General features: G+C 45.2%; 1 protein-coding gene across 1 annotated transcript in view; it reads left to right on the top strand.

Moving 5' to 3' along the window:
* Nucleotides 1-2563: 2563 nt before the first annotated feature.
* LOC147451683 (LRR receptor kinase BAK1-like) overlaps nt 2564-25260 on the top strand; it is a 45253-nt gene continuing 22556 nt past the window's right edge. The window contains exons 1-3 of the mRNA XM_086517574.1: nt 2564-3034; nt 4829-4961; nt 5063-5134. Coding sequence (XP_086373700.1) covers nt 2959-3034; nt 4829-4961; nt 5063-5134 — 281 coding nt within the window. The 5' untranslated portion in view covers nt 2564-2958. The remainder of the gene's footprint in view (nt 3035-4828; nt 4962-5062; nt 5135-25260) is intronic.

Raw genomic sequence — 25260 nt, 5'->3', positions numbered from 1 at the left:
ATAAATTTGAAAATTAAAGGCCATCATTTGCTTGAATTGTACCTACTCGTGGGGATCTTGAATTGAGTTCATATGGAGCAATAGCCTCAATGTTGAAGGCTAATTGGAATGGGGTGTATTGAGTGGTGGCAGAGTGGCGGCTTTGAATGCAGTGCAATAAGCCCATGTAGTGCCAAGGATAACCTCCTAAGTGGTTGGATGCAAATGATATGAATTCTCGAGTAAGGTGATCAACACCTTGTTTGAGTTTTTTGCCTGTTGAAGTTCATTGGCCCTAGGAAGGTATGAGCAAGAGTTGCGGTGGAAAAACTTGTAGTTAGATAGTAAGGTAGACATAAGTTCATCGATGAAATGGTCCAAAGGGCATCCAAACCTACAAAATATATTCTCATAAAGGAACTTGGTGACAGTGGTAGCGTGTAATCAATGGTAGCAACTACCTTCATCCATATGGTAGCATATTCAATGGAAACCAAAAGGTATCTTTTATTACCAGGTTGTGTTGTTGGAATAATTGGACCAACAAAATCCGATCCCCACCTTTTAAAGGGTAGCCAAACCATTGACACTTGGAACGTACAATTAGCTTGCAAACTAGGCTTCATAGCACATCGCTGGCAAACAACATAGGCTTTGACATATGCAATGGCATCTCTAAACATTACCATACCATTCAGGAAGTAGTGTCCACCTTGAATAAACAACTATTTGGGAAATCATCCTTAATGCCTAATTCTTCTTCATTTGTTTCCACCATAGAGAGGTGGTCTGCCATGTTGTGATGCTTATTGGGCCAAAGAACCACTTCAAAGTTAAACTCATGAAATAGCAGTATCATTGCCACACTCGGCTAGCCACTTGAGGTTTATTAAGTAGATAACAAAGAGCATGATGATCAATGATCACAATAAAATGCACAACCAACATTTAATGAAGAAACCTTTGAAGAGCATATACAATGGATAAACCTTTCCTTTCACTGGGGATGTAGTTGCGTTCAGGCTTAACACCCAACTAGCATAGTGGACCAAGAGATCCAAATTCAACTCTTTGTTGGGCTGGGTGAGGACAACGCCTACAACAATCGGACTAGCATTAGTGTGCAAATGAAACGTTCAGACCAATTAAGGGGCACATGAAACATTCAGACCAATCAAGGGCAACCAATATAGGTGCCTTAGTAAGGCACTTCTTCACATAAGCTTCAACTTGAGGCTACTAAAAAGGTACACAAGGACTTGTCAAGCTGGTAAGAGGTTGAGCCACATCAACGTACATCCTAATAAAGCAATGATGATGCCTAGCATGGCCAACAAAGCTATGTACACCCTTAGAATTAAGCAACGAAGGCAACTATAAAATGGAAACTATCTTGTGAGGATCAAGTGCTAAACCCTTAGGAGACATAGGGCCCAAAATCATACCTTGAGCCACTAAAAAATGACATTAGTTAGGGTTTAGCTTGAGGTGTGCTGCCACTAAAAAATGACATTAGTTAGGATTTAGCTTGAGGCATGCTTCTCAATACTTTTGGAATACTACAAAGAGTTGGAACATGTGTTCAAGTTCTCGAAAGGTGTAGAACACTCATTAATGTCCTGAGATGATTGTGAATAGGCGGCAAAAAATGACATAAATTGTGCAGCTGAAGGAAAGCAAAGCATTCTTGAGCCCAAAAACCATCTTATTCTATATGAAAGTACCTCATGGAATCACAAATAGTGTTTAGATTGGTCAATTTGGGTGGATGGCCATTTGATTGTAGCCATTGAAGCCATTTATGAAACTCTACATTTCATGCCCAATCACATCCTCTAGGACCCTTCAATGAACGGCATTGGAAATCCGTCTTGTATAGTAACTTTGTTGAGAGCTTGAAAGTCGACACAAACACGGATTATAGTGTAGGCTCCTAGCTCATGGGCTTAAAAAACACAACCAAATGCTTAAACCTTTCCCATTGGGAGGCAAACAATTAGAGTTGCCTTATGATTGCAGGCATGGAGATCTCATACCCATGTCATCTATAGAAAACTTACATAGCGGTTTAAGAATAGTATTATCCTGATCTGATAATTATATAGAAATGAGGACCTAGGATATGTATGTGTGTACACCATACATATTGAACTCTCAAAAATGTATAATTTGCTACTAGGCCTATGGTAGTTTATATCATCTGCCATTGTACATAAAAAGCTAAGGCTCTAAAGAGCGACCTCTGAGAGCCCATTGCTCATGCATTAAAAAGCAAATTTGAGATCCTCCGTCCATGTGTACGGTATACATCTTTACCCCTCAGCCTCTAAGGCCTGTTTTCAGCAGGCCAAACAAGATCATGGCAGTCGGATAGATGCATAGCAACATGGCAACTGTGTGTGTTTGTGAGAACGAATGCTAAATGGGAAAGTAGATCTTTTAATGAGATTTGGAGCTCGGTCAAAGAGGAGGCCTCCACTTTCTTCTGGTGCCCACATTAAGGTTCCCCACCTTAGGGTGAAATGGCCCTGGAAATCAAACGTTTGCGGCCACATGATAACCGCGGGCAGGCTACTGACTAGACGGGGACTTTGCTGCCTACGACTCCGGAGCTGGAGGCCGAGTCAGTAGAAGCCCACTTCCTGCCTTTCTCATTCTCTCTCTCTCTACCCAGCTGGGCGCTCTCAGATCAGGGTCTTTGGTCGTCTCCCTCCTCGCACCCACATACATTTCTGCAGAAAAGGAAAGAGAGAGTACCTTTCTTCCTCGCTGTAGCTCCACGCACGCGCTTACGCGCACATACAGAGAGAGAGAGAGAGAGAGAGAGAGAGAGAGAGAGAGAGATTTTCGTGGTTCGAGCTCTTTGAGCCCCTTTCTGCGTGAATTTCGTCGCACTTTCTTCTACTGCAACGAGCCTGTGATGCCGGGGACGTATGCTGTCCATGTTTTTGCCCGCTCAAGCTAATCACGCATCTCGACATGCGGGCGACTTCCTTCCTTTTGCTCCTGCAGCTGCTGCTTCAGCTTTTCCCTCGCATTTTGGGCAATTCTGAAGGTATGGCTCTGTTTTTAGCTGGTGTGTTTCCTGCGGATCTGATCTTGTCCTGCTCGAGATACACTCCTCTGGAGTGTCAAGATTCAGTCTTCCTTTTCGTTGAGTGGTTACATCAAGTGCTATCAACAGTGATAGTAAGGCATGAGTTCCTGCTTTCTTTGGGATCTACCACATGTACGTACCTACTTGAGAAACCTTATTCAGGAACTAATGGAACGGTGTCACCAGATACACTGTTCGTTGACCATTCTATCAATTCAAAGCTATGGACTATCCTTGATCAAGCAAATTCACCCCTACTTGCAAGATCTCACCCTTTTCTTACTTCTTTAGTGAAAAATTTGCATTCTTTAACACACAGGAAATAGCTTGGAGTGGCTCATTTGTTTGTGTCGTGTGTCATTCTTCTCGCATTACTGAAAGCGGGTGCTCTTGGAGATGTTAATGTATTCTTGGAGGTCTGAAAATTGACCATGCTAGACGCCTTGACGTGATGTATATCACCTGTGGCAGCAATGATACGTGCTTCCTGCGAAATGAGCTACAACTGCAACTTGATATTATTTTATGGCAGAAAAAGAGGCACTAAAGCTTGCATAAATTTGTATGATCCACAATGCTGCTAAAAGTTGGTGGCAAATGACTCAGTTCATTGATATCACGAGTTATTTGGATACGCTAGTCGTATGTCAGGGGTTTTTGTCACGGAGACGACGTTTGAGTTATTGAAGAAGGAATAGAGTAATGCTCCATTGTGACGCAACCTGCCTATAGTTTGGCTAAAGGGCCCTGACTTGAACAAATATATAATTTTTGTACCTGATGTATCCTACCATTCCTAACACCATGCGTTAAAATTTATCTAGCTGATGGGTGGCTCTATTATGAGGAGTAAGTTCACTAAGTTGGGTTGTTTTGCAGCTAGCATGTGTATATGTATATTGTGGAGAGGTTGTTGCTGCAAAGTCTGTTGCAAAGAGTCAAGGGAAGGGGAGGTATTTCTCCATATGTTACTTTTATTATGCCAGGGCCTTGTGGTGGCTAGTCTTGCAGCTGTAGGAGGAGAGGAATCTACTGCTTGGCAATTATTGTTACTGTCACCGTAGGCACTTGACTGGGCCTCGGGAGGTCTTTCTTAATACCCTGGCCCGGAGTTTTTTGTGTGCTCAAGGTTCCTTGCTAGAATAGCTAACAAGCTGCCACTGTAGCAAAGCTTCTTGAGAAAGTCCATTGGAAGTCCCATAGTGTTTATTATGAGGGGACATGATAGTATTCTAGCACTTCAATCTGCAAATAAATATGTCTGGTTTACAATGCTGAGGAATATTGCGGCACAGACTGATTGCTGGCTCCCTTTTTTAAGTCAGGATATGTGGAATTATTCGTAATATCAGGCAGGTGCTTGCACATAGGGTTAACTGGCTCAATAGTCATGGGCAATGAACAAGGCCCTTGTTGTTTTTTCAGCATAATTAAGGGATTGAATGTGCATTCATGAAAGCAGCTGAGTTGTCTTATGGTTGAGTAGGTCAGCTTGTTACATACTTTCACGTGGCATGTATCAGGCAGTACCTAGTTATCTGATGCTCGATCTCCGTGACTGGAATTTATGAAACAAATTTTGTGTCACAATGATCATAATTATTCTTGCTTCCAGCTATAACCTTGCATACTAGACTGCCTGGGAATTCTGAGGCTGAGGGTTGTGCTGTGTTCTGGGGGTGCCATTGTGCAATTTGCAATGTACTGCTGCTTTTTTTCTTTTTATGACGGATGGACTAATTTGACAAGCAGGTGATGCATTGCATAACTTAAGGCTTGCTTTGAATGATCCAAGCAATGTGCTGCAAAGCTGGGACCCCACTCTTGTGAATCCGTGCACATGGTTCCATGTCACATGCAATCCAAGCAACAGTGTTATTAGGGTGTAAGTATTTGTTCGGAATAAGACTGATTTTCATACAGTTTACTTTTTGTGAGGTTTACTGAGCTTTTTCACGGCCATGATTGTCAGTTTCTTTTATGCAGTGATCTTGGAAATGCTCAGTTGTCTGGCAGCTTGGTTCCGGATCTCGGGGAACTATCCGAACTCCAATACTTGTATGTTTCTAAAGTCGATTTTAAGTTCTGTTTGCCTTGAGAATGGTTATAAGCTGTTTTGTAATCTTGAAAGTCTTTGAGCAAAGATCAACAATTGCAATCATGTTTTCTATGCAAGTTTTTGTGTTAACTGGGATTGCTTTGGTCAATGCTCTAGTAGGAGCATATTTTTGGCAGAATAGACTGAAACGGGCCAATGTTATGTAAAAGAGAGGGTATATTGCTTTGTGGCACTATTCAGGCATTCCATTTTGATTTAGAAGTAGGCCAGTTGGCTTTTGCTCTTACAACCCTTATGCAGCTGTTTAGAATAGTGAAGTTGTTGACCTTGTATACATCATTTGGAGCCTCCTTTCAGCGATCAAGTTGTGCTGTAGATTAAGTACCAAGCCTTTAACTTGTTGAACTCCAATCAAGAGTTTTTTGAACACTTCTTGGGGTGATGAAAAGAGATTGTCTGAATCTGTGAAGGTTTTCTTCTAGAAGTTGGTCATTCATACACGAGTCCTAAATCCTAACTAGAGGGACAAAGACTCAAAAGAGGGGAGAGGAGGAAGAAAATTTTAATGCTGTAGGACCAATGAGAGAGAGAGAGAGAGAGAGAGAGAGAGAGAGAGAGAGAGAGAGAGAGAGAGAGAGAGAGAGAGATGTGGTTGGGCTATGGTTACTGAGTAGTATTGGATTTCGATGGCTCCATGCTCCATGTAGGAGATGCTTGATGCCTTACTTAGTATTGATGGCGTCTCTTGCCTTGGAGAGGACGGTTTGAATCATCGGTTTTTCTTGTAGCATCAGGCTATGATTTTCCATAGACACACAATTGCTGCCATTGTCAGTTACCACTTCTACAACATGCTCTGCACCTATCTCCTTGATCACCTTTCTAATGTGTTCATAAATGTAAGAACCTGTAACATTGACGTTGGCACCTGAAGCATCTATGGCCTCCCAAAAGATGGTTCCTTTGCACGAAGAAATCAAGACATTGTACACATTTCTCTTTCGCACATCTGACCACTTATCACAAAGAATAGTGTCACCAGGAGGTGTATTTTTCCTGTTGCCTTCCGTAAATAAGTACTAGATATTTTTATTTATTTTATTTTTACTTGTTTTTTTCGGAACCCTTGAAAAGGTGCAAGTGGACATTGCATGGCCAGTGTGAAACGGCTGTGGCCGAACAGGCTTCTCACATCGGGAGTCTAGGCCGGTCAGTCTAACATTGGTGGGCCAAGTAGCACTGAATTCTGATGAGTATGGAAGCCTGTGTGCGCCAGAAGGAATTTGGGCCACTCGTCAAGTCACAACTTTATAAGTCAGTGGGAACTAGAGAATTAACTCAAAGGGGCAAACTGGACACTTGGCAGGAGGAGAGCTACCTGCAGGACACCTCAGCAAGAGGAGGTGCCCAAGAGAGAGATGGGGTTGATTTTTTACTCATAAGTGACCTACAGTGTGTGTGAGTAGTGGGTGCAGGTCTACAGCTTTAATGGAAAGCTTGCCTTCTCCTTTGTCTCATGTAGCGCGAATATTTTGCTCTCGTGCACCTCTCTCTTCCCTTTAGCACATATGGTAATGCCCCACTAGTTGGGCTACTCAGATGAACATGTACAATTCTGGGGGTTTATGCATGTTTGCCAAGGCAAGAGCCTTCTGAACAGGAACCGGATTAGCTTGCAAATTCCCCACAAGTACGCACAATTCCATCACAAATGATTGCGAGTTTGGAGAGTTTTCTCGCATGAAAACTTGTCCAATTCACAGGGGAACTGTCCCATTGTGTGCGGGATCCCTTGGGACACGCGTAGGCGTGTTCGCTCCGCTAAAAATGATCCGAAACAGGGAATTACAGCCTGCTGTGTTTTTCTGCAGGTTTAGGGTTTTCCACCTAAACTGCAAGGGAAACACCAAGGGAGCCTCGTGAGAGCCTTGGGATGCGTGTACAGGCTTTTGGGCACCCGGCTGTGAAAAACAGAGAATTACAGCCCACTAAATTTCTATGACAGCTCACCAGAAGGCTTCCAGATAGCGAGGGAATCTGCCCTAGACAGGTTCTTTTGACCTACAGGGGTTTTTGCGTCATTATGTTGCCGAAATCAGGTCGAAAACCTGTGTTTTCAGCCCTCGCCAGGTTTGGACAGCTTTGTGAAAGCTTGTGCTAAGTGGTCGGATTGTCTACCTTAAATTAATAAAGAAATACCGAAAGGGGTGCCAGTCTTTGGGGCCTACAGGGTGTCGGTCTTGTGTGCACAGTGACATTCTAGTCGCTGGACGCAATGTGTTCTCTTTCCTTCTCAGTGCTTTAGTGCTCTGTGTAAAGTTAGCAGGTAATTGAAATAGTACCGCCCTCTACGTTGTATAGGCCGGTTATAAATAGTACATCCATACTTCTTCCATGTGTCCTTCAAGAACTCAAGCTGCACATCTATGCAATCCTTCTCCTTTTCCAACTCCCGTGTACGTAAGGTCTCAGATGAAGGACCCTCCCACTCACATTCGATGCGACTCACTGCCCCCATTTCCCTCTTCCATTGCCCACATCTAGCCACATGAAATGGAATGTCACATCTAATGAGCAAACGTGTGATCTCGCGAGTGGCTAATTTCATAGTGTGCTTTTGAAGGTTGGCCTTCAAGCTAGAAGCTTGCAAAGACCCCTTTGCTGAGACATTAACTTTAAGCAAAGTTCTTTTTGCACCTGAACTGTAGAGGTGTAAGGTGCAGCGGATGTGAATGTTGAACGTTGCTCAAGATGAGTACTCCGAACTGTGCTCAAGGGTCCCTTTTACTTACGGAAGGGAGAGCCTTCCGTTCCTTTAATGAGAGAGTGCAAGTGATCACAAACAAAGTGGATAAACACTGTGAATGAAGGTGCTGAGACTGAGAGATAGAGAGAGAAGAATAAGACACCAGAATGCTGTCAAACCCTCCTTCGAAGGCCCCACTCTCTATGGCGAGAGAGGTCTATGCTATTGATTGCACAAATCTGGTACAATGGTCTAGATGCAATGGACTTGCCGACGATGTCGACGACAATGATGACGGCGACGAGACGGTTGATATCTGAAAACGCTAATGGTTGAAATGTGCAAATCTTTATTTGCTGAATTCCAACTCTATGTCGGTGATGACGGCGATGACAACAATGTGACGACGACGCGTTGAAAGCGCAGATGCTGAAATCTGCGTTTTCCGGGCTGAATCTGCAAACTTCGGTGGATCTGACCGAGGGGGGAGGATTTGCTGCGGAAAGGTGAGATCTGCGCGGTTTGGGGGCTGCGGTGCGGAGTCTGACTGCTGCAAATGCAAAACGCTGATGCAAGGGGTGTTCTACCGCTGGGATTCTACAAAAACGCTAAGGATTTTGCTGCTCCCAAAAACGCTAGGGCTGATTCTACTGTTCTGCTAATGCTAGGGCTGATCTGCGATCTGTTGTCGCCAGGCTGTTGCAAATGCAAAACGCTGGGCTGAATCTGCACTTGAAGAAAACGCTAGGTGATCATGCCGGGGAGGGTCTTGCCGAGAAGGTGCCTGTTGAACACGCGGTTCCTACTGCCTCTTTTGCCAGAAAGTGCTAGCACTAGCTTTTCTTATATAGATTCTTGGCCAATTTGCCCTACCCAATTTCCCAACAAAAGTCACTTAAAAATAATAAGTGAAAATTGGCTAAAATAGGGAAAATAGGTCTATACACTGTAAAAATGCTCCTGATGGGTTTTGATGGTAATCCGATGATCATGCTGTGTGCAACCAGAGGATATGCATCTACTCTAAGTGCATGGACATGCACGGTCTGCGAACAGACTCACAAAAGTGCCAAAACACTTCCTAAGCTAGGCAGAGTGAACTGAACTGAACCCATGTCATGAAGTAGCTTGTCCACGTGCACATAGGGTTCGATGTGCTCGTGACATCCCCTCCTTTTCAAAGTGAGGTACTGGTACTGAACTGTATGGCGTCGAGGGAGATCGCCAATAGTGTCTGGAATTCTGTGAAGGACTCTTCGTTGGCCCACTCTGATGCGTGGGTCATGCGATACTTGAACTTCATAAAGGTCTAGAACGCTTGCTTCTTTGGGCCGCGCCGAAAGCAACAAAGTCATCTGTGGCTCCTTCAATGCTTCAACTTCGTCTATAGTCATGCGTCTACCTTCTTCAAGAATCTCCGAGGATGAAAATTCCTGAAACCACTTCCAACACAAAAACATGAACATACCCATTCCATGTAAAGTGACTGGAAAAATTATAGTCTTCTTTAAAGACTGTGCATGCAATGGAGATGAACATATAGACGGATTGCCAAACCGTTCATCAAACACATGCAAACAATGGAATCGAAACTTGTCTTTCTGATCTAAATGTATCAACTGTGGCAAATCACAATGGAAATGCCGATGCTTGATGCTCAATCCTTCTTGTGCTCTTTTGGAAACTGTTTCATGCCAAGGAAGAGACATGGAATGTGAATTCCTTGGGTGTAAACATTTCATCTTTTCACGAGTAATCAGTATACATCTGTGCTCATGAGTGAATCGTGTTTAGCGTACAATATGTCATGCCTATGAAAAGGGATCACATAAGGACGGTGACTAAAATACAAGAAAGTATCACGAATGAAACACTTGAACAATGCGTGCTGACTAATCATTCAAACACAGAATACTTCTTGTGGGGGTTCTTGGGACCTTGACTCGAGAGCCAAGATCGGTTCTTCGTGAGTGATCGAATCTGCAATGAGGTTAGCTTCACTAGAACAAGTATCAACTAAACCATCATCCTTGTGAACAATCACATCATTATCCTGCAAATCACCATGCTCGTGAATAATCACATCTTGATCCTGCAAATCATCATGCTAGTGAATAATCACATCTTGATCATGCAAATCATGTGTGTTGTGCTTTGGAGAAGACAAGACTGAAAGAGTCTCCTTCGCTTGATCCTTTTCAAGCTTCGCCTGCACATTAGAAATGAGAGATGAAGAATGAACAACATGCTCTCCTAGAAGAACCTCAAGACTCCAGAACAAGAACCAAGAACGAAGAACCACAAGAACCAAGTTCCTCGTGAACTTAAGAACCCAAGACTTCAGTGGATGGTCATCACTCGAAGCAGAATGGATACTTCACATGGAGGTGATGAGCATGAGGGTGGTGAAGAAAAATTTTCCCCACCAGGAGGTTGTTCCGACCCTCCCCCTTCCCCATCTACGCCAAGGATTGCACTAACTTCTATGGAGGCTTTCGACATGATGATGATGGACAGGAAGCTAGAAAGCGAAGAAAGAATGGTAGCCATAGAGCGTAAATACGAAGAAAGAATGGCAACCATCGCACGTGAACGCGAAGAAAGAATGGCAGCCATAGCGCGTAGGCACGAGCAAGCACGCTTGGAAGCCAAAGTACGACAAGTGGAATTGGATCGTGAGCGCGAAGAAAGAGAAGCAGAATTCGATCGCGAGAACAAAGCAAGAAAAGCGATGAGCGACCAACACATGAAAGAGTTGTTGCGACTTTTTTCTAATGTGCAAGCGCAGTTTGAAAAGGAACAGGAGAAGGAGACTCTTTTAGTCTTTTCTTCTCCCAAGCATGACACACATGATTTGAATGATAATGATAAGCATGATGAATTGGATGATAATGATGACACACATGATTTGGATGATAATGACAAGCATTTGCATGATCAAGATGTGGTTATTCACGAGCATGATGATTTGCAAGAAGAAGCTGCGATTGTTTACAAGGATAATGGTTTCGTTGATGCTTTTTCTAGTGAAGCTAACCTCATTGCAGATTCGATCAATCACGAAGAACCGATCTTGGCTCTCGAGTCGAGGTCCGAAGAATCCTCACAGGAAGTTTCGATCAATCACGAAGAATTGATCTTGGCTCTCGAGTCGAGGTCCCAAGAACCCCCTCAGGAAGTATTATGTGTTCGAATGATTAGTTAGCCCGCATTGTTCGAGTGTTCATTCGTGATGCTTTCCTGTATTTTAGTCACCGTCCTTATGTGATCTCTTTTCATAGGCATGACATATTGTACGCTGAGCACGATTCGCTCATGAATGAGCACGGATGTATGCGGATTACTCATGGAAAGTTGAAAGGAATTCACATTCCATGTCTCTTCCTTCGCATGACACAATATCCGGAAGAGCACAAGAAGGATTAAGCATCAAGCATCGGCATTTCCATATATGTTCCGTCTATATGTTCATCTACATTGCATGCACAGTCTTTAAAGAAGACTAGAATTTTTCTAGTCACTTTACATGGAATGGGTATGTTCATGTTTTTGTGTTGGAAGTGGTTTTAGGAATTTTCATCCTCGGAGATTCTTAAAGAAGGTAGACGCATGACTATCGATGAAGTTGAAGCATTGAAGGAGCCACAAATGACTTTGTGTTGCTTTCGGCGCGGCCCAAAGAAGCAAGCGTTGCAGACCTTTATGTAGTTCAAGTATCGCTCGACCCACACATCAGGGTGGGCCGGCGAAGAGTCCTTCCCAAGATTCTTTTAGACGTTGTTGGCGATCTCACTCGACGCCATATAGTTCGGTACTAGTACCTCACTTTAAAAAGGGGGGGATGTCACGTGACATATCTAACCCTATGTGTATGTGGATAAGCTACTTCATGACATGGGTTTAGTTCAGTTAGCATAGAAAGTGATCTGGCACTTTTGTGAGTTTGTTCGTAGACAGTGCATGTCCAAACACTTAGAGTAGATGCATATCCTCTGGTTGCACACAACATGATCATCAGATTACCATCAGAACCCATTAGTAGCATTTTTACAATGCATAGACCTATTTCCCTATTTTTGACATTTTTTACTTATTATTGGGTAGGGCAATTTTGATAGCCAAGTACTTAAGAAACCCTAGCGCTAGCATTTCTGGCAGAAGAGGCAGCAGGAACTTCGGTTCAACAGGCAACTTCTCAGCAGGAACCCCCCAACAGACCTAGCGTTTTTGCACCAAGACCAAGATCAGCCTAGCGTTTTTGCATTGCAGCAGCCTGGCGACAGCAAGACCACAGAACAGCCCTAGCGCTAGCAGTTTCCCCGCAGCAAAACAATTCTCAGCCCTAGTGTTTTTGGTTTGCAAATCAGTCTTGGTGTTTTGCTGATTCATTTCGACGGAACTTCAGTAAGCACCAGCGTTTTCAGTTTTCAGCAGTCAAGACATCGCAGAAGAAGTCCCAAACCTCGCAGAGCTCACCTTCCCGCATCAGATCTCCGTCACACGGTCAGATCCAGCGTAGTTTGCAGATTCAGCCCGGAAAACGCAGATTTCAGCATCGTTGTTGTTGCATTGTCACCATTGACATCGTCACCGACATAGAGTCAGAATTCAGCAGACAAAGATTTGCAGATTTCAGCCATTAGCGTTTTCAGATTTCAGCCCGTCTCTTCGTCGTCCTCATCGTCGTTGACATCATCGGCAAGTCCAAGCATTGTAGAGATTTGTGCAATCAATAGTAGACCGCTCTCGCCATAGAGAGTGGGGCCTTCGGAGGAGGGTTTTTGACAACATTCGGGTGTCGTATTCTTCTCTCTCTATCTCTCAGTCTCAACACCTTCATTCACAGTGTTCACCACTTTGTTTGTGTCCATTGCACTCTCTCATTAAAGGAACAGAAGAAGTTCTCCCTTCTGTAAGTAAAAAGAACCTTGAGCACAGTTCGGAGCACTCATCTTGAGCAAAGTTCAACTTTCACTTCCGTTGCACCTTACATATGCACTTGTTGCGGTTGAGTCCAATCTACTAAGGTTAGAACTCACATTGCTTGCTTCTCCTTGACTTTGACTTGGAATCTTTGCATCTTTCCCTTCTTCGTTGTTGACCAAAGCCAAACGGTTCTCTCTCCATTGTGCAAGGCTATTCTTCACATCAGCTGGGGCACTTTCACATAATGACATATCCTTGCCGGGCACATGACCAAGATGGTCCTTCATGTGAGTAACACTCCTGCTTTTCTCCAAACTACAAAAATTACATTTCCACCTCTTTGAACCACCTCCTCCTTTGTACCCGGTAGTTTTGGTAACATACCTCCAGTAAGGGTCTGACATTGCACGCGTGGGAGTGGGAAAGTCAACAGATTGCGTGTGTTGAAGGGTGGAATAGGTTAGGGAGCCCACCTCGAATACTCAGAGAGGCTCCAAAGCCTAGGAGAAAGAGAGTGCTGCTTGTTTGCAGGTATCAAAGAGCGCAGGCTACAACGCACAGAGAATACGGAGTGCTGCGTGCAAAAGGAGGCCCTCCTGAAAAGCAAAGCGCCGAATGCAAAAGGGGTAAAATTGGTTCGCTGGACCATTAAAAATCTGCCCAAGAGCGTTTTTGGGATTTTTTTTTTGCAACCAAGAAACTTTGTTTCTTCCAATCCGAAACGGCCAAGAAACTCTGTTCTGTTTCTTGGGCCAAGAACCGGCGTTTCGTGTCACTATGCATTCGAAGGAAGCTTCACTGTTGGTCCTCTATGCGGTTGCCTTTGGTTGGCAGAGCTTTGATTGTAAATCAACGAGACAACTTGGTTTATGACCTCTTGTTGGACTTTGCACTGAGGAGTTGCCGTGGTTGTGGCATTTAGTGCACAACTTTCTCTAGGGTGGCTGCGATGGCTTTAGAGATACTCGTTCTTAGAGTTCACTAGCGTACTATCATTATGCCCCAAGAGGAGGGTGGATTGTTGGGCATTATCGATCGAGAGATGTAGAATAGCCCATTGCTTTCCAGCTCATAGTCCAAGGTTTGTTTCTTGGGGCGGAGCCTTGGAAGCAATTTTTGTACCATTCATTATGTCACACAATTCCACGCTTGGCTTTCAGGTCAGCGTACTATTATTATGACTTGAGAGGAGGGCGGACTAGCAGGCATTATCGATTCAGAGATGCAGAGTAGCCATTTCTTTCCAAGGTCATAGTCCAAGGTTTGTTTCTTGGGGTGGAGTCTTAAAAGCAATTATCATTATGTTGCAAAGTTCCAAGTTGTGCATGCCCTTGGTGTACCGTGATACAGTTTACTTTTTTTGATGCGCCAGTGGATATTTCTCATATGTTCGTTTAAGTTCAGGTCATTTGTTTCAAAGCTACCCGGAATGGGACGGAAACGGGGAGGAGGAGGGGGCCCCGGAACGGTCAACTAAAGGCAAGTCACAGAAGTGGTCACTAGTGTAGAAGCGATCTATCCGAGATAGATTCACTCCTCCCACTTTGCGGTATGAATGTGAGAAGGCCAGGCTGTCTGGAGGCCTCACAAAGCTAGAGTGCTACCACACATATGAAACCCGTAGTCATACATAACCTCTCCCAAGATGCCAACTCAACTCCATGCATTGTAGTATGGCTACCTCCAATCCTGTGAGAGGGGTCCTCCAACATGTTGAAGTCACCGCTAATGCACCATTGCTCTGCCTGCGGTAGAGACTCTACAATGTGAGACCAAAACTCTGCACGTGCACTCACCACATTGGGCGCATAGATGTTCAGGAAGCCCATGAGGCAACCCTGAACTTGCATAATAATCCACTGAGCCTTGCCTGGCACAATAATCCCTCCGCCCACAATGGCCCGCTCTGCAAAGAATCCGCGATAGTCATACATACCTCTCCCTGGATGCCTTCACGTCCATATGCAGCTGACCTAAACGTCTCATAGCGACCACACAAAATCTGACCACACTGTCTAATGCGGCTCTCACAAAGATGATGCTCCTGTAGCATAGGAATGCCAATCTCACCACCCACAAGGCATGTCTGAAGCTCCTGATGCAGCCGACCCCTCTGACGCTGAAACTGGGGCCCTCCTAATCCTTGCACATTTCATGAGATAATCCTCATGGAGTCAATGAGAGAAAACCGACGCTGCCACAACAACCAACCTCGCTATCTTTGAGACCGATTTGAATGGGGAGTGATCTACATCCGAACGACCTCTAGATAAGCGCGAAAGAAGTGACTGTCCTGCCCAGGCCCAAGCCGAGCGTGTTGCCCAAAGGGCTACATCCTCTGTCCTAGAATCCTCATGTACAAATACATAACAAGGAGAGCTCTGAGTGTCAACAAACAAATGCATCACAATGTGCCTGCAACTCACTGCATCCGGAGGCGTCACATTGAACAAAAGTGTCTGCACCTGATCCGTCACTCTTAAGTCCCTTGTGTGGTGTGAGAACTCAGTAGCTTGAATCTGGAGCCAGTCAAGAACTGTGTGCTAGGTCCACTCTGTGGGATCCCTACCGCACAACGGAAAGGAGAAACCCACCGCTGTGTCCAAAGCCTCAATGCCTCTAGTTGCAAGAAAGAGGACGTGGTCTCGAAAGCAAGCCTCCTCTAGGTCAGGAGAAGAGTCACCCAGGAACCGTGTGAAGCTGTAGTCGAAGAAGTCCCAGCGTCTACGAATGTCAAAGCTAGTCAAACCTCGAGGTACTGTTGCAAAAGGAGAAGTCTGCACCAAAAAAGGAGACCTCAGGTGGGGCTGTCCCTCTCGTGCCACACGGCTCGTAGCGAAAGCACTACCAAGAGATCGCCTCGCGGCAGATGCGTGTCCAATTTCCTGCGACTGAGGAGGAGTGGAGGAGGGGTCGGGAGATGAGGTTGTAGGCCCACTGGGGAGAGAGGAGGGACGGGAGGCGAGGTGGAGGTGGAGATGGAGGTGGGGTGGGGGAGGCGGAGCGGTAGCGTCTGAAGGAGGTGGAGGAACAGAAGTGGACGGGCCCTCCTCAGGCGGGTCTTGCTGAAGGGGGTCAAAACTTTTTCCAGTCGGAACCCAGTGTAACTGTGCTACAGAAGGTCGGTCACCAGGGGGAGCAGTGGGGAAAGCCCACCCCTGTCAGTGGCGGCCAGGCACCTGCTACCAACCGTCAGTTGTCTGATCGCTTGTCTCAGTCGAGGTACCAGCTTGTGCGTCCTGTGTATCTGGCTTTTGGGCATGCTCAACCTTGGGAGGTCGCGCCTGCACTGTGGGTCGAGGTCTCCTATGAGAACATGCCTTTGCCAAATGGCCCATCTGTCTGCAAATGAAACACTAATTCAGGAGGTCCGAATACTCCGTGCTCTAACGGAACCAACCTCCACTCACTTGAGGTAGTAGGATGACCTTCGGGAGAGTATGGGTGTCCTGAACTAGAACACGTACTGTGGGGATGCCGGCCGCCTTGGCAGCTATAGAGGCTGCCGTGCGAGGTGTCTCCAGCACAGTCTCGATCACTGAGCCTATCCTGGAAAGGAGCAGAAGGTACTCCCTCCTCAGGCCAGGGAAGCAGACTGAGATGGGCAGGTCTGCCTCCTCGAAAAGAACGTCGGTAGCTGGGTCGAAACTGTGGCATCACTGTTGAAAGTGTGCTCTAACTGCTCGGATGGCCAGGGGGCTCATTGCAATGACCTTGGACAACATGTCGGGAGTCTCAAACTCTATTTGGTAGTAGCCACGTTCGAGAAGTTGAACATCGAGAATCTTTCCCACCTCAACGAGAAGGTGGGCAAGAAGGAGATCGTGCACTTCCCCTTGGGTTTGGTGCTGAGAATCTTGCAAATAACAGAGGTGGCTTGAAGACGCGCCACCTCTGCCTCTAAGCTCACTTGCTCTGTGGGTGAGAGAGCAAGTCGAATGGTGGGTTCTGCGGGGTCGGTTGAGGGGGCTACAGTGGAGTCCCTCTGTGGAGTAGAATCCTCCATCTGTGTCTGTTGCTGCGAAGGCGAGCGAGAAGGAGTTGAGGGCGTCGATGAGGGCGAGGTGAAACGATGCGGACAACGCAAGCACGGAGCGCGGGAGGGGCGGGCAGCATTGGGCAACGTGTAACAGGCTAAACGAGCAGCTCAGGGCAGCGCGTAGCAGGCTGGGTGGGGCAGCATAGGGCAACGCGCAAAAGGGGGGGGGGGGGGGGGAAGATGAAGCGGGCTAGCAGGGCGTGCACGAGGGGAAGTAGAGGGAGGGAGCGATGGCGAGCGCGAGGTGTAGCAGCAGCAGGGAGCTGGGCTTTGACAAATGGGCATTTGTGATTTTAACAAGAGGGTTCCCAAAATTAAAGGAAAGAAACTAGCAAATATATATAGTGTAACAGACTTGGACACTCCAAGTCAAGAATCAACCGCGACAGCACCAAATAACCACTTCAAAACAATTCACAGATCACAATAGATTTGCACTGGCCCGGCGGAGTTCCGTGCCTAGAGATATTGGCCCCAAAGACTGGCGCCCCTTTCGGTATTTCTTTTTATATTAATCAATCATCAAAGTACAAGAGAGCGGTTAGGGTTTCACTCTCAGACTCTGCGTCCAGATGCTCTGAGAAGTGAGGCCCTCACCACTAATTTAAAGGTTACAAGGGATGCCCAAAAGCAGAGCCCCAAAAGCTTTTAAAATCAAAAGCATTAGTTCTCTCTCTCTCTTAGAGAGTCTTTTCTCTTTTTTTTTATAAAAAAAGCAAAAGCAAAATTCGCGTCGCTCATCATTTTTTCAAATTTTTTTTTTAATAATCCACCTCCGCGATTTCCGGAATTTAGGGTTTTTGGCAAAAATTAGGGTTTGCAGGAATTTTAGGGTTTCTGGCAGAAATTAGGGTTTCTGTTGTCCGCCACGTCATCACTTTGTGACATACCCCCCTCTTGAAAGCATTGTAATCGACCGCGATTACGCCTGCAAAACCGACAAAAGCCATAAACCGTCTTAGCAAACACTGACTGTTAGTACCTACGTACTAGGAACGCACATCTAGCACATGTACAAAATCGACAGTCACATCACCAGACATCACAGGACATCACCAGACATCACAGGACATCACATGACATTCAACATTCATTCGGATCTTAGACCATGATTTATCGGCAATGTATTAACCCCTATTGCAACCATGTCTATTCGAGATCAATCAGACCAAAATGCTGCAGTCATTTCGGCTATCAGTTCCTGCACTCACAAGAAGTCAAGAACAAATCAGTATCATAATCAGGAATTCCATTTCATAAAGTCATCCAGCAGAATACTGTCAGCTCTCAGTATCCGTGAAGCTCAAAGAGACATCAGTGACTTTAGTATCAAAATCGAGGCATCTGTTGACAAAGGAGTGGAGTAACTCCCCTCTTGTGCATCCCACTGCACCAGATCTTCGGCCAAGCTGAATTCTGGGTTCCATTTGGAGTAGACTATGCTAAACCAAAAGCATCGAGGTAAAGTTTCACAATCCGAGGAGTATCTGCTAGGTCCTCCTCCTCCATCCACTTCGCATCAAATGCAGGAAAGTTCTTGAACTTAACCAAGAACCGCCTTCGGACTTTACCTTTCTTCGTATCATTATGTGCCAAAATCTGTTCAGGAACAAGGATCTCCTCGTTTTCTTCCACTTTGGGTTGCTCATCAGGCTCCCCATCATCAGGCACATCACCTTTAAAAGGTTTCAAGAGACTCACATGCAATGCATTGTGAATCCTCCAAGTATCTGGCAGTTTCAATCGGAAGGAGACATCATTTATCTTGTCAGTAATCTGGAAAGGTCCGTAGTATCACATACTAAGCTTTGGAAAAAGCCTCTCCTTTCCCTTTTTCTTTCTTAGGCGTGCCTTCTCAAAAGTAAGAGCACCCAATCATCCTCCTTCAGTTTCCAGTCGCGACGATGGCGATCCGTTGCCTTTTTCTGTCGTTCTTGAGACTCCTGCAAAGTCTCGCGAACCTTGGCAAAAGCCGTATCCAAGTCTCGCGAATATTCATCCGCTTCAAATTTTATAATCTTTCGTGCTCAGGAAGGATGGAACCTTCGCAGCAGTTTCAACAATCTCTCATGGCGCCTTCCCTATCGACGAGTGTATCGTGTTATTGTAGGCAAATTCCACCAAAGGTAAATATCTTTCCCATTGAGTCTTCTGATCTGAGATATAAGACTTCAATAAATCTAGAACCACTGAATTGGCAATCTCGGATTGCCCATCAGTCTGCGGGTGGAACGATGACGAGAACTGCAACCGCATGCCAATGTTCTCCCAAATTGCCTTCCAAAACAAACTCGTAAATCTGGGGTCTCTGTCGGAGACAATTGTCTCAGGCATGCCATGTAATCTGAAAATCTGGGCCACAAACAGTCTCGCTAAGTGATCCGGCTTGATTGTTTTCTTCACTGGAATGAAATGAGCCTGTTTGCTAAATCTGTCAATAACAGTCCAGATACCATCGTGACCACTCTGTGTTCTCGGGAGATCAAAAACGAAATCCATCGCTATACTTTCCCAGGGGCGGGTGGGTATGGGTAAAGGCTTTAACAATCCCTGTGCTTTATGCCGGTTAAACTTGACCTTCTGGCATACCAAGCAACTGCGCACAAACTCTTCCACATCTTTCTTGAGTCTCGGCCAAAAGAAATATCTCTCTACCCCTTTCATGGTGGTAGCAATGCCGCGGTGACCCGTAAAAGGTGGACAATGGCATTCAGTCATAACCTTTTCCCTCAACGGTTGTGTAACGCACAACATAGTCTTTTTCATCAAGTAGCCTTCCCGAAGGGAGTATCCAGCTACTATCTCCTCATCCCGTATCCGTGTGAAAAAATCTGTATCTGTGGCACACTGATCGACCATATCCTCGAAGCTCCTATGATGTATCGCGGAAATAGCAAGAACCAACGGTTTTCGAGACAAGCATCTGCCACCACATTCTTCTGTCCCTGCACATGGACAATCTGGAAGTGGAACTGTGACAAGATGTTCACCCACCGCATCTGCTTTTCCGAAAGCTGCTTCTGTGACAAGAAGTAGCGCAAACTCTGATGGTTTGTAAAGACAGTAAATCCGCTCCGAGTAGATAATGCCGCCACTGAGTAAGAGCGTGGATAACCGCCAAAAGCTCTTTCCCATAGATCTGTGCTGTCATCTCCGGCCTAGAGAACAAACGGCTCTCGTAAGCTATAACATGGCCTTCTTGCATCAAGACCGTACCCAGACTACGACCACAAGCATCACAATATACTTCAAATGACTTCTGCAAGTCCGGCAAAGTCAAAATATGGTCCTGTAGTCAATTTTTCTTTCAATGTCTGAAAGGCAGTCACCTCTGTGGGTCCCCAAGAAAAAGGTACTCCTTTCTGTGTCAAGATATGCAAAGGGGAAGCAACCTCTGCAAACTTTCGTATGAACCGCCTGTAGTACGAACACAGTCCCAAGAAGCTTCTAACTTCATGGACATTCCTCAAATCGGGCCAATCACAGATAGTCTCTATCTTGGCCGTGTCCATTCGCACTCCTGCTGCTGACACAATGTGTCCCAAAAAGTGTATCTGTAGTAGGAAAAATTCACTTTTCTTAGCATTAATCACTAACGTGTGATCTCGTAATTGCCTGAAAGACTTGAAGCAGATGATCTCTGTGTTCTGCCTCATTCTTCGAGAAAACAATGATGTCGTCAAAGAAAGTGCCAACGAATAGCCTGTACTCTCGAAAAATCCTGTCCATCATCCGGTTAAATGTCGCAGGAGCATTGGTTAAGCCAAAAGGCATCACCAAAAACTCAAATAACCCAAAAGTCGTCCGAAAAGCTGTCTTGTAGACATCTCCTGGTGCTATTCTGATCTGATGATATCCACTCTTCAAGTCAATCCTGCTAAAACATGAGGATCCCTGTAACCTGTCGAGTATATCATCGATCCTAGGAATCGGAAATCTGTTCTTGATGGTGATTTTGTTGAGAGCTCTATAATCGATGCACATTCTCCAAGATCCGTCTTTCTTCAAAACCAACAATACTGGAGAGCAATACGGTGAAGTACTAGGCTGGACAAGACCCTTTTCCAAGAGGTCTTTCATTTGGTTCATAATCTCTTCATTCTGTGCTCGGCTCACACAGTAGGGTGGCCAGTTCGGTGGTGTACTACCAGGTATCAGATCAATGGTATGATCTTCAGGACGAGCAGGTGGTAACTCTCCTGGCAGGCCTTCTGAGAAGCAATCGGCGTGAGAGTGTAGAAAATCTTGGCGTTCTTTATCAAGTTTAGACATATTTGTCCTATCATCACCACTCAACTCTTTCATAAAGATCGAGTAAACAAACAGACTGGATTTCATTAATTTTGAAATGGCCGAAGCCGATATAATAGGGACAGACTCGCCCTTCAGTTTAATATCAAGTACAATTGTTCTGCCCTTTTCTGTAGTCAAAGTCGCTTTTCTCGCCCGATAATCGACCACGGCGTTGTTCTTGTGGTACCAGGGAATCCCTAAGAGAACATCACAACCCTCCAAAGGCATTATGAAGAAGTCCTCATGCCCCAAATACCCCTGACAATGCAACCGAAGTTTGCCAATGACAGGTGTAATGGCTACGTCCCTGCCGGGTGCCGCTAGAACTGCCTCTGCAAGTGGTCCCATCCGATTGGGAGTAATCTCGAGCCGCGCCTCCAATTCCGGTGAAATGAAGTTGGCCTTGGCTCCTCCATCAAAGAAAATCAGGGCCTCTTGATCTTTCACTTTGCCCCAAGCTCGGCAAAGTTCTGTACTCTCATCCATGGTGTCGGGATCAGTACCCACACAATCTGGAACCAGTCCTGTTTTCATCTTGCCTTTTCGTACACGATCCTCAGCTGCTCTCGAACTCTCAGGCCTTTCGTCGTCCTTGTCATTCTGTTCTTTCTGTGCCTTTTTAGGGCACTTCGCGGAGATATGTCCAGTTTCCCCGCATCCAAAGCACTTCCCCTCCCTGATGTAGCGAGTCCGCTCCTGAGGAGTAAGTCTGGGTCGTGCATCCTTTTTCTCTGGGTTGCTCTTTCTTTTTCTACTTTCATTCCCAGAAGTCTGTCCGGTTCGTTGTGTCGTGACCTCATCTATGGGGTAGGTCAGACTGCCAGAGTGAATTGCAAAGCCCCGCTTCGCATGACTCATCAACTCCTGAATAGAAGCTGACTTGTGTTCCAAGCAGTGATCTCGGATCTCTGTAGGTAGACCCAATGTAAACCGCTCAATCTGTTCTCTGAACGAGATCTTCTGGAATGAAGAGGCAGGTAGAAAAGAGTTCCAAAATCTTTCACAGTAAGAATTCACTGTATCGCTCTTGGTCATCCGGAGATGGTTCCAAGCAGCTCGTATATCTCGCTCAAACTCTTGAGTCAACCAAGAAGAAAAAAGCCTCTTGAATTTCAGCCATGTAATTGGCACAGTCTTGCTTAATAGAAGCGTGGACCACCAAGTGCGAGCATTCCCCTTAAAATAAGAGGCAGCTCTCCGAATCTTGGAGTGCTCTGAATAGCGTCCTCCCGCGAAACCGATGTCAAACTGTTGAATAAAAGACAAAGCCTTTGAAGCATCTGAGTATCCCGAAAAAGTATCAAACTTAAGTGCTTGGCCACCTTCCTTAAACTCTCGGACTTTCTTGCTTTTATCTTCGAGAAAGTCATACTGGTTGGCTTTGTAAAAATTCCTCTTGTTTGCATAAAAGTTTCCGTTGTCAGAGTCTGAACTGTCCGTAGACGAGTCCTCTGTAGAAGTGTCACTCACTGGGCGAGACCTAGATTTCCTTGCCTTTTTCTTGCCCTTTCCGAAGCGTTGTTTCTTGCTTCGCTTTTTGCTTTTCCTGTCTTCTTCGCTTGAGTCTGAAGAGCTAGCAGAACTGTCAGAAGAAGAAGAAGAACTCGGTAGGCCTTCAAACTTGACGCGCTTCTTCAGTTTCTTTGCTTTGTCGAATGTCGACCTACGACCCAAATATCCCGGGAAGTCAGTACCTTTGTTCTGCTTTTTGCCGTGCTTTTTGCCTTTCTTTTGCACGTCGAAAAGCTGAGCAATCCGTGCATCAACCACGTTCTCCAGTTCCTTCTCCATATATTTCTTGGAGGCAGAAGGTTTCTTGAGAGCGGGTTTCGGGAGTGGTGTTGTGGTTCTCTGCCACTCCATCTGTACCTCTCTCAAAGAGGTCTGGTTCATATATTTTGCCATCTTCGGGTCCTTGGCAAAATTGAGCATCATCTTTGTTGCATCGCCAATCAACTTGCGATGCTCTATCTCTCGCCGCCCCGCCTAAGTAGGCCAAGGCGGGCCATACTCTCTGCCTGAATCTTCGTTGTGATCCCAGCCCGCATCTCCAGATGCAGAGGGAGTCGACTGATCATTGCCTGAAGCCATAGGTGCCGCGGAAAAAAAAATTCGGGGATCGGATTTCCCGTAGAAGAGAAATCGGCCGGGCTCTGATACCACTGTAACAGACTTGGACACTCCAAGTCAAGAATCAACCGCGACAGCACCAAATAACCACTTCAAAACAATTCACAGATCACAATAGATTTGCACTGGCCCGGCGGAGTTCCGTGCCTAGAGATATTGGCCCCAAAGACTGGCGCCCCTTTCGGTATTTCTTTTTATATTAATCAATCATCAAAGTACAAGAGAGCGGTTAGGGTTTCACTCTCAGACTCTGCGTCCAGATGCTCTGAGAAGTGAGGCCCTCACCACTAATTTAAAGGTTACAAGGGATGCCCAAAAGCAGAGCCCCAAAAGCTTTTAAAATCAAAAGCATTAGTTCTCTCTCTCTCTTAGAGAGTCTTTTCTCTTTTTTTTTATAAAAAAAAGCAAAAGCAAAATTCGCGTCGCTCATCATTTTTAAATTTTTTTTTTTTAATAATCCGCCTCCGCGATTTTCGGAATTTAGGGTTTTTGGCAAAAATTAGGGTTTGCAGGAATTTTAGGGTTTCTGGCAGAAATTAGGGTTTTTGCTGTCCGCCACGTCATCACTTTGTGACATATAGTGGTTGTCACAATCTTGTGAGTCATGACAATATAGGCCTAGGCACCACAAGAACAATGTATAGGTTGATTCTAGGCCTAGGAAACTCCAATTTAAGAACAATAAAGGCAAAGATGTGGTCCTTCGTTTACAATGCTTTTCATGTGAGTCTACTACGGCCTTTTAGAGTAGAGGTGCCAAAGGAGTCACTAGAGGTAGAAGAAACCGAGAAGATTTAGAGTTGAGGTGCTAGAGGAGTCTTTAGAGGTAGAAGAAACCGAGAAAATTCTTACACTTGAGCAGGTCCTAGCGCACAAGAAAAGTGAAGGGAAAGTTGGTCCAGAAATATGTGGTCAAGTTCAAGAACTACCTTGCTCTCGATTCGAAGTGGATGGAGGAGGACTTGGCAAATCTTTCATGCTAAAAAAAAAGGGCTAAATCTCAAAATAGGAATTCCCCCATTCTGATTTTTCTAGGTAATGTCTTCTTCTTGTTTTTCCTGCCATATTGTAACCTTTCTTGCTAGCAAGGTTAGTTGTATGGACTCTTGCAATGACATTACATTTTTGTGTTAGTTGAGAGAGAGAGAGAGAGAGAGAGAGAGAGAGAGAGAGAGAGAGAGAGAGAGAGAGAGAGAGAGAGAGAGAGAGAGAGAATGGTTGAGGCCAATTATTTTATGGATATCAGACAACTTGCAGATTTATTTGAGAGTGCGGTTAGAGAGGCCTTAGGGAAGTTGGTTTGGTCAGAGAGATGTGCAGACAATGGTTGAGGCCAACTACATTATGGATATTAGACAGTTTGAAAATTCGTTTCAGAGTTAGTTTAGAGAGGCCTTAAGGAAGTTGGTTTAGTCAGAGAGATGTGCATCTTGGTCTTCCCTTGGCTTTTGAGGTGCGAATGATTTTGAAGGCGCACGGCCTAGGGGTTTCACAGTCCCTTTTTTATTGTGAGCTGCTACAAGAGTTTTATACTGTGGATGCTATAACTTCTGTGGATGCTTTATATCAGTCAGATACCTAGCATTGGATTTTTGTGGTTTTCGCTACATCTCTTGAGGTGGACAGAGCTTTGGGAGGATTTGTGTAGGCTTGACTATACTTCACCACCTGATTAGAGTATCTTTATCCGTAGATGTATCGGATATCCTATGGTTTGATTTGAGATTTTCCCTTGTGTACCACTTTCTTGTATATAGACCTATGGTCAATTTTATGTAATGTGAAGAGTCAAAGCCCCACTTTTTTAGAGAGAGAGAGAGAGAGAGAGAGAGAGAGAGAGAGAGAGAGAGAGAGAGAGAGAGAGAGAGAGAGAGAGAGAGAGAGAGAGGAGGGAGAAGAAGAAGAAGAAGAAGAAGAAGAAGAAGAATTTTAACGTTGTAGGAAACTATCCCCTACCACACTTGGGTGATAGAAAAGGTTATACCAATTTC

Source organism: Adiantum capillus-veneris, chromosome 8 (assembly GCF_014529385.1).
Source record: "Adiantum capillus-veneris isolate H3 chromosome 8, ASM1452938v2, whole genome shotgun sequence".
Classification (NCBI taxonomy): domain Eukaryota; kingdom Viridiplantae; phylum Streptophyta; class Polypodiopsida; order Polypodiales; family Pteridaceae; genus Adiantum; species Adiantum capillus-veneris.
The sequence above is the reverse complement of the archived record's forward strand: the minus strand, read 5'-3'. Positions and strand labels throughout refer to the sequence as shown.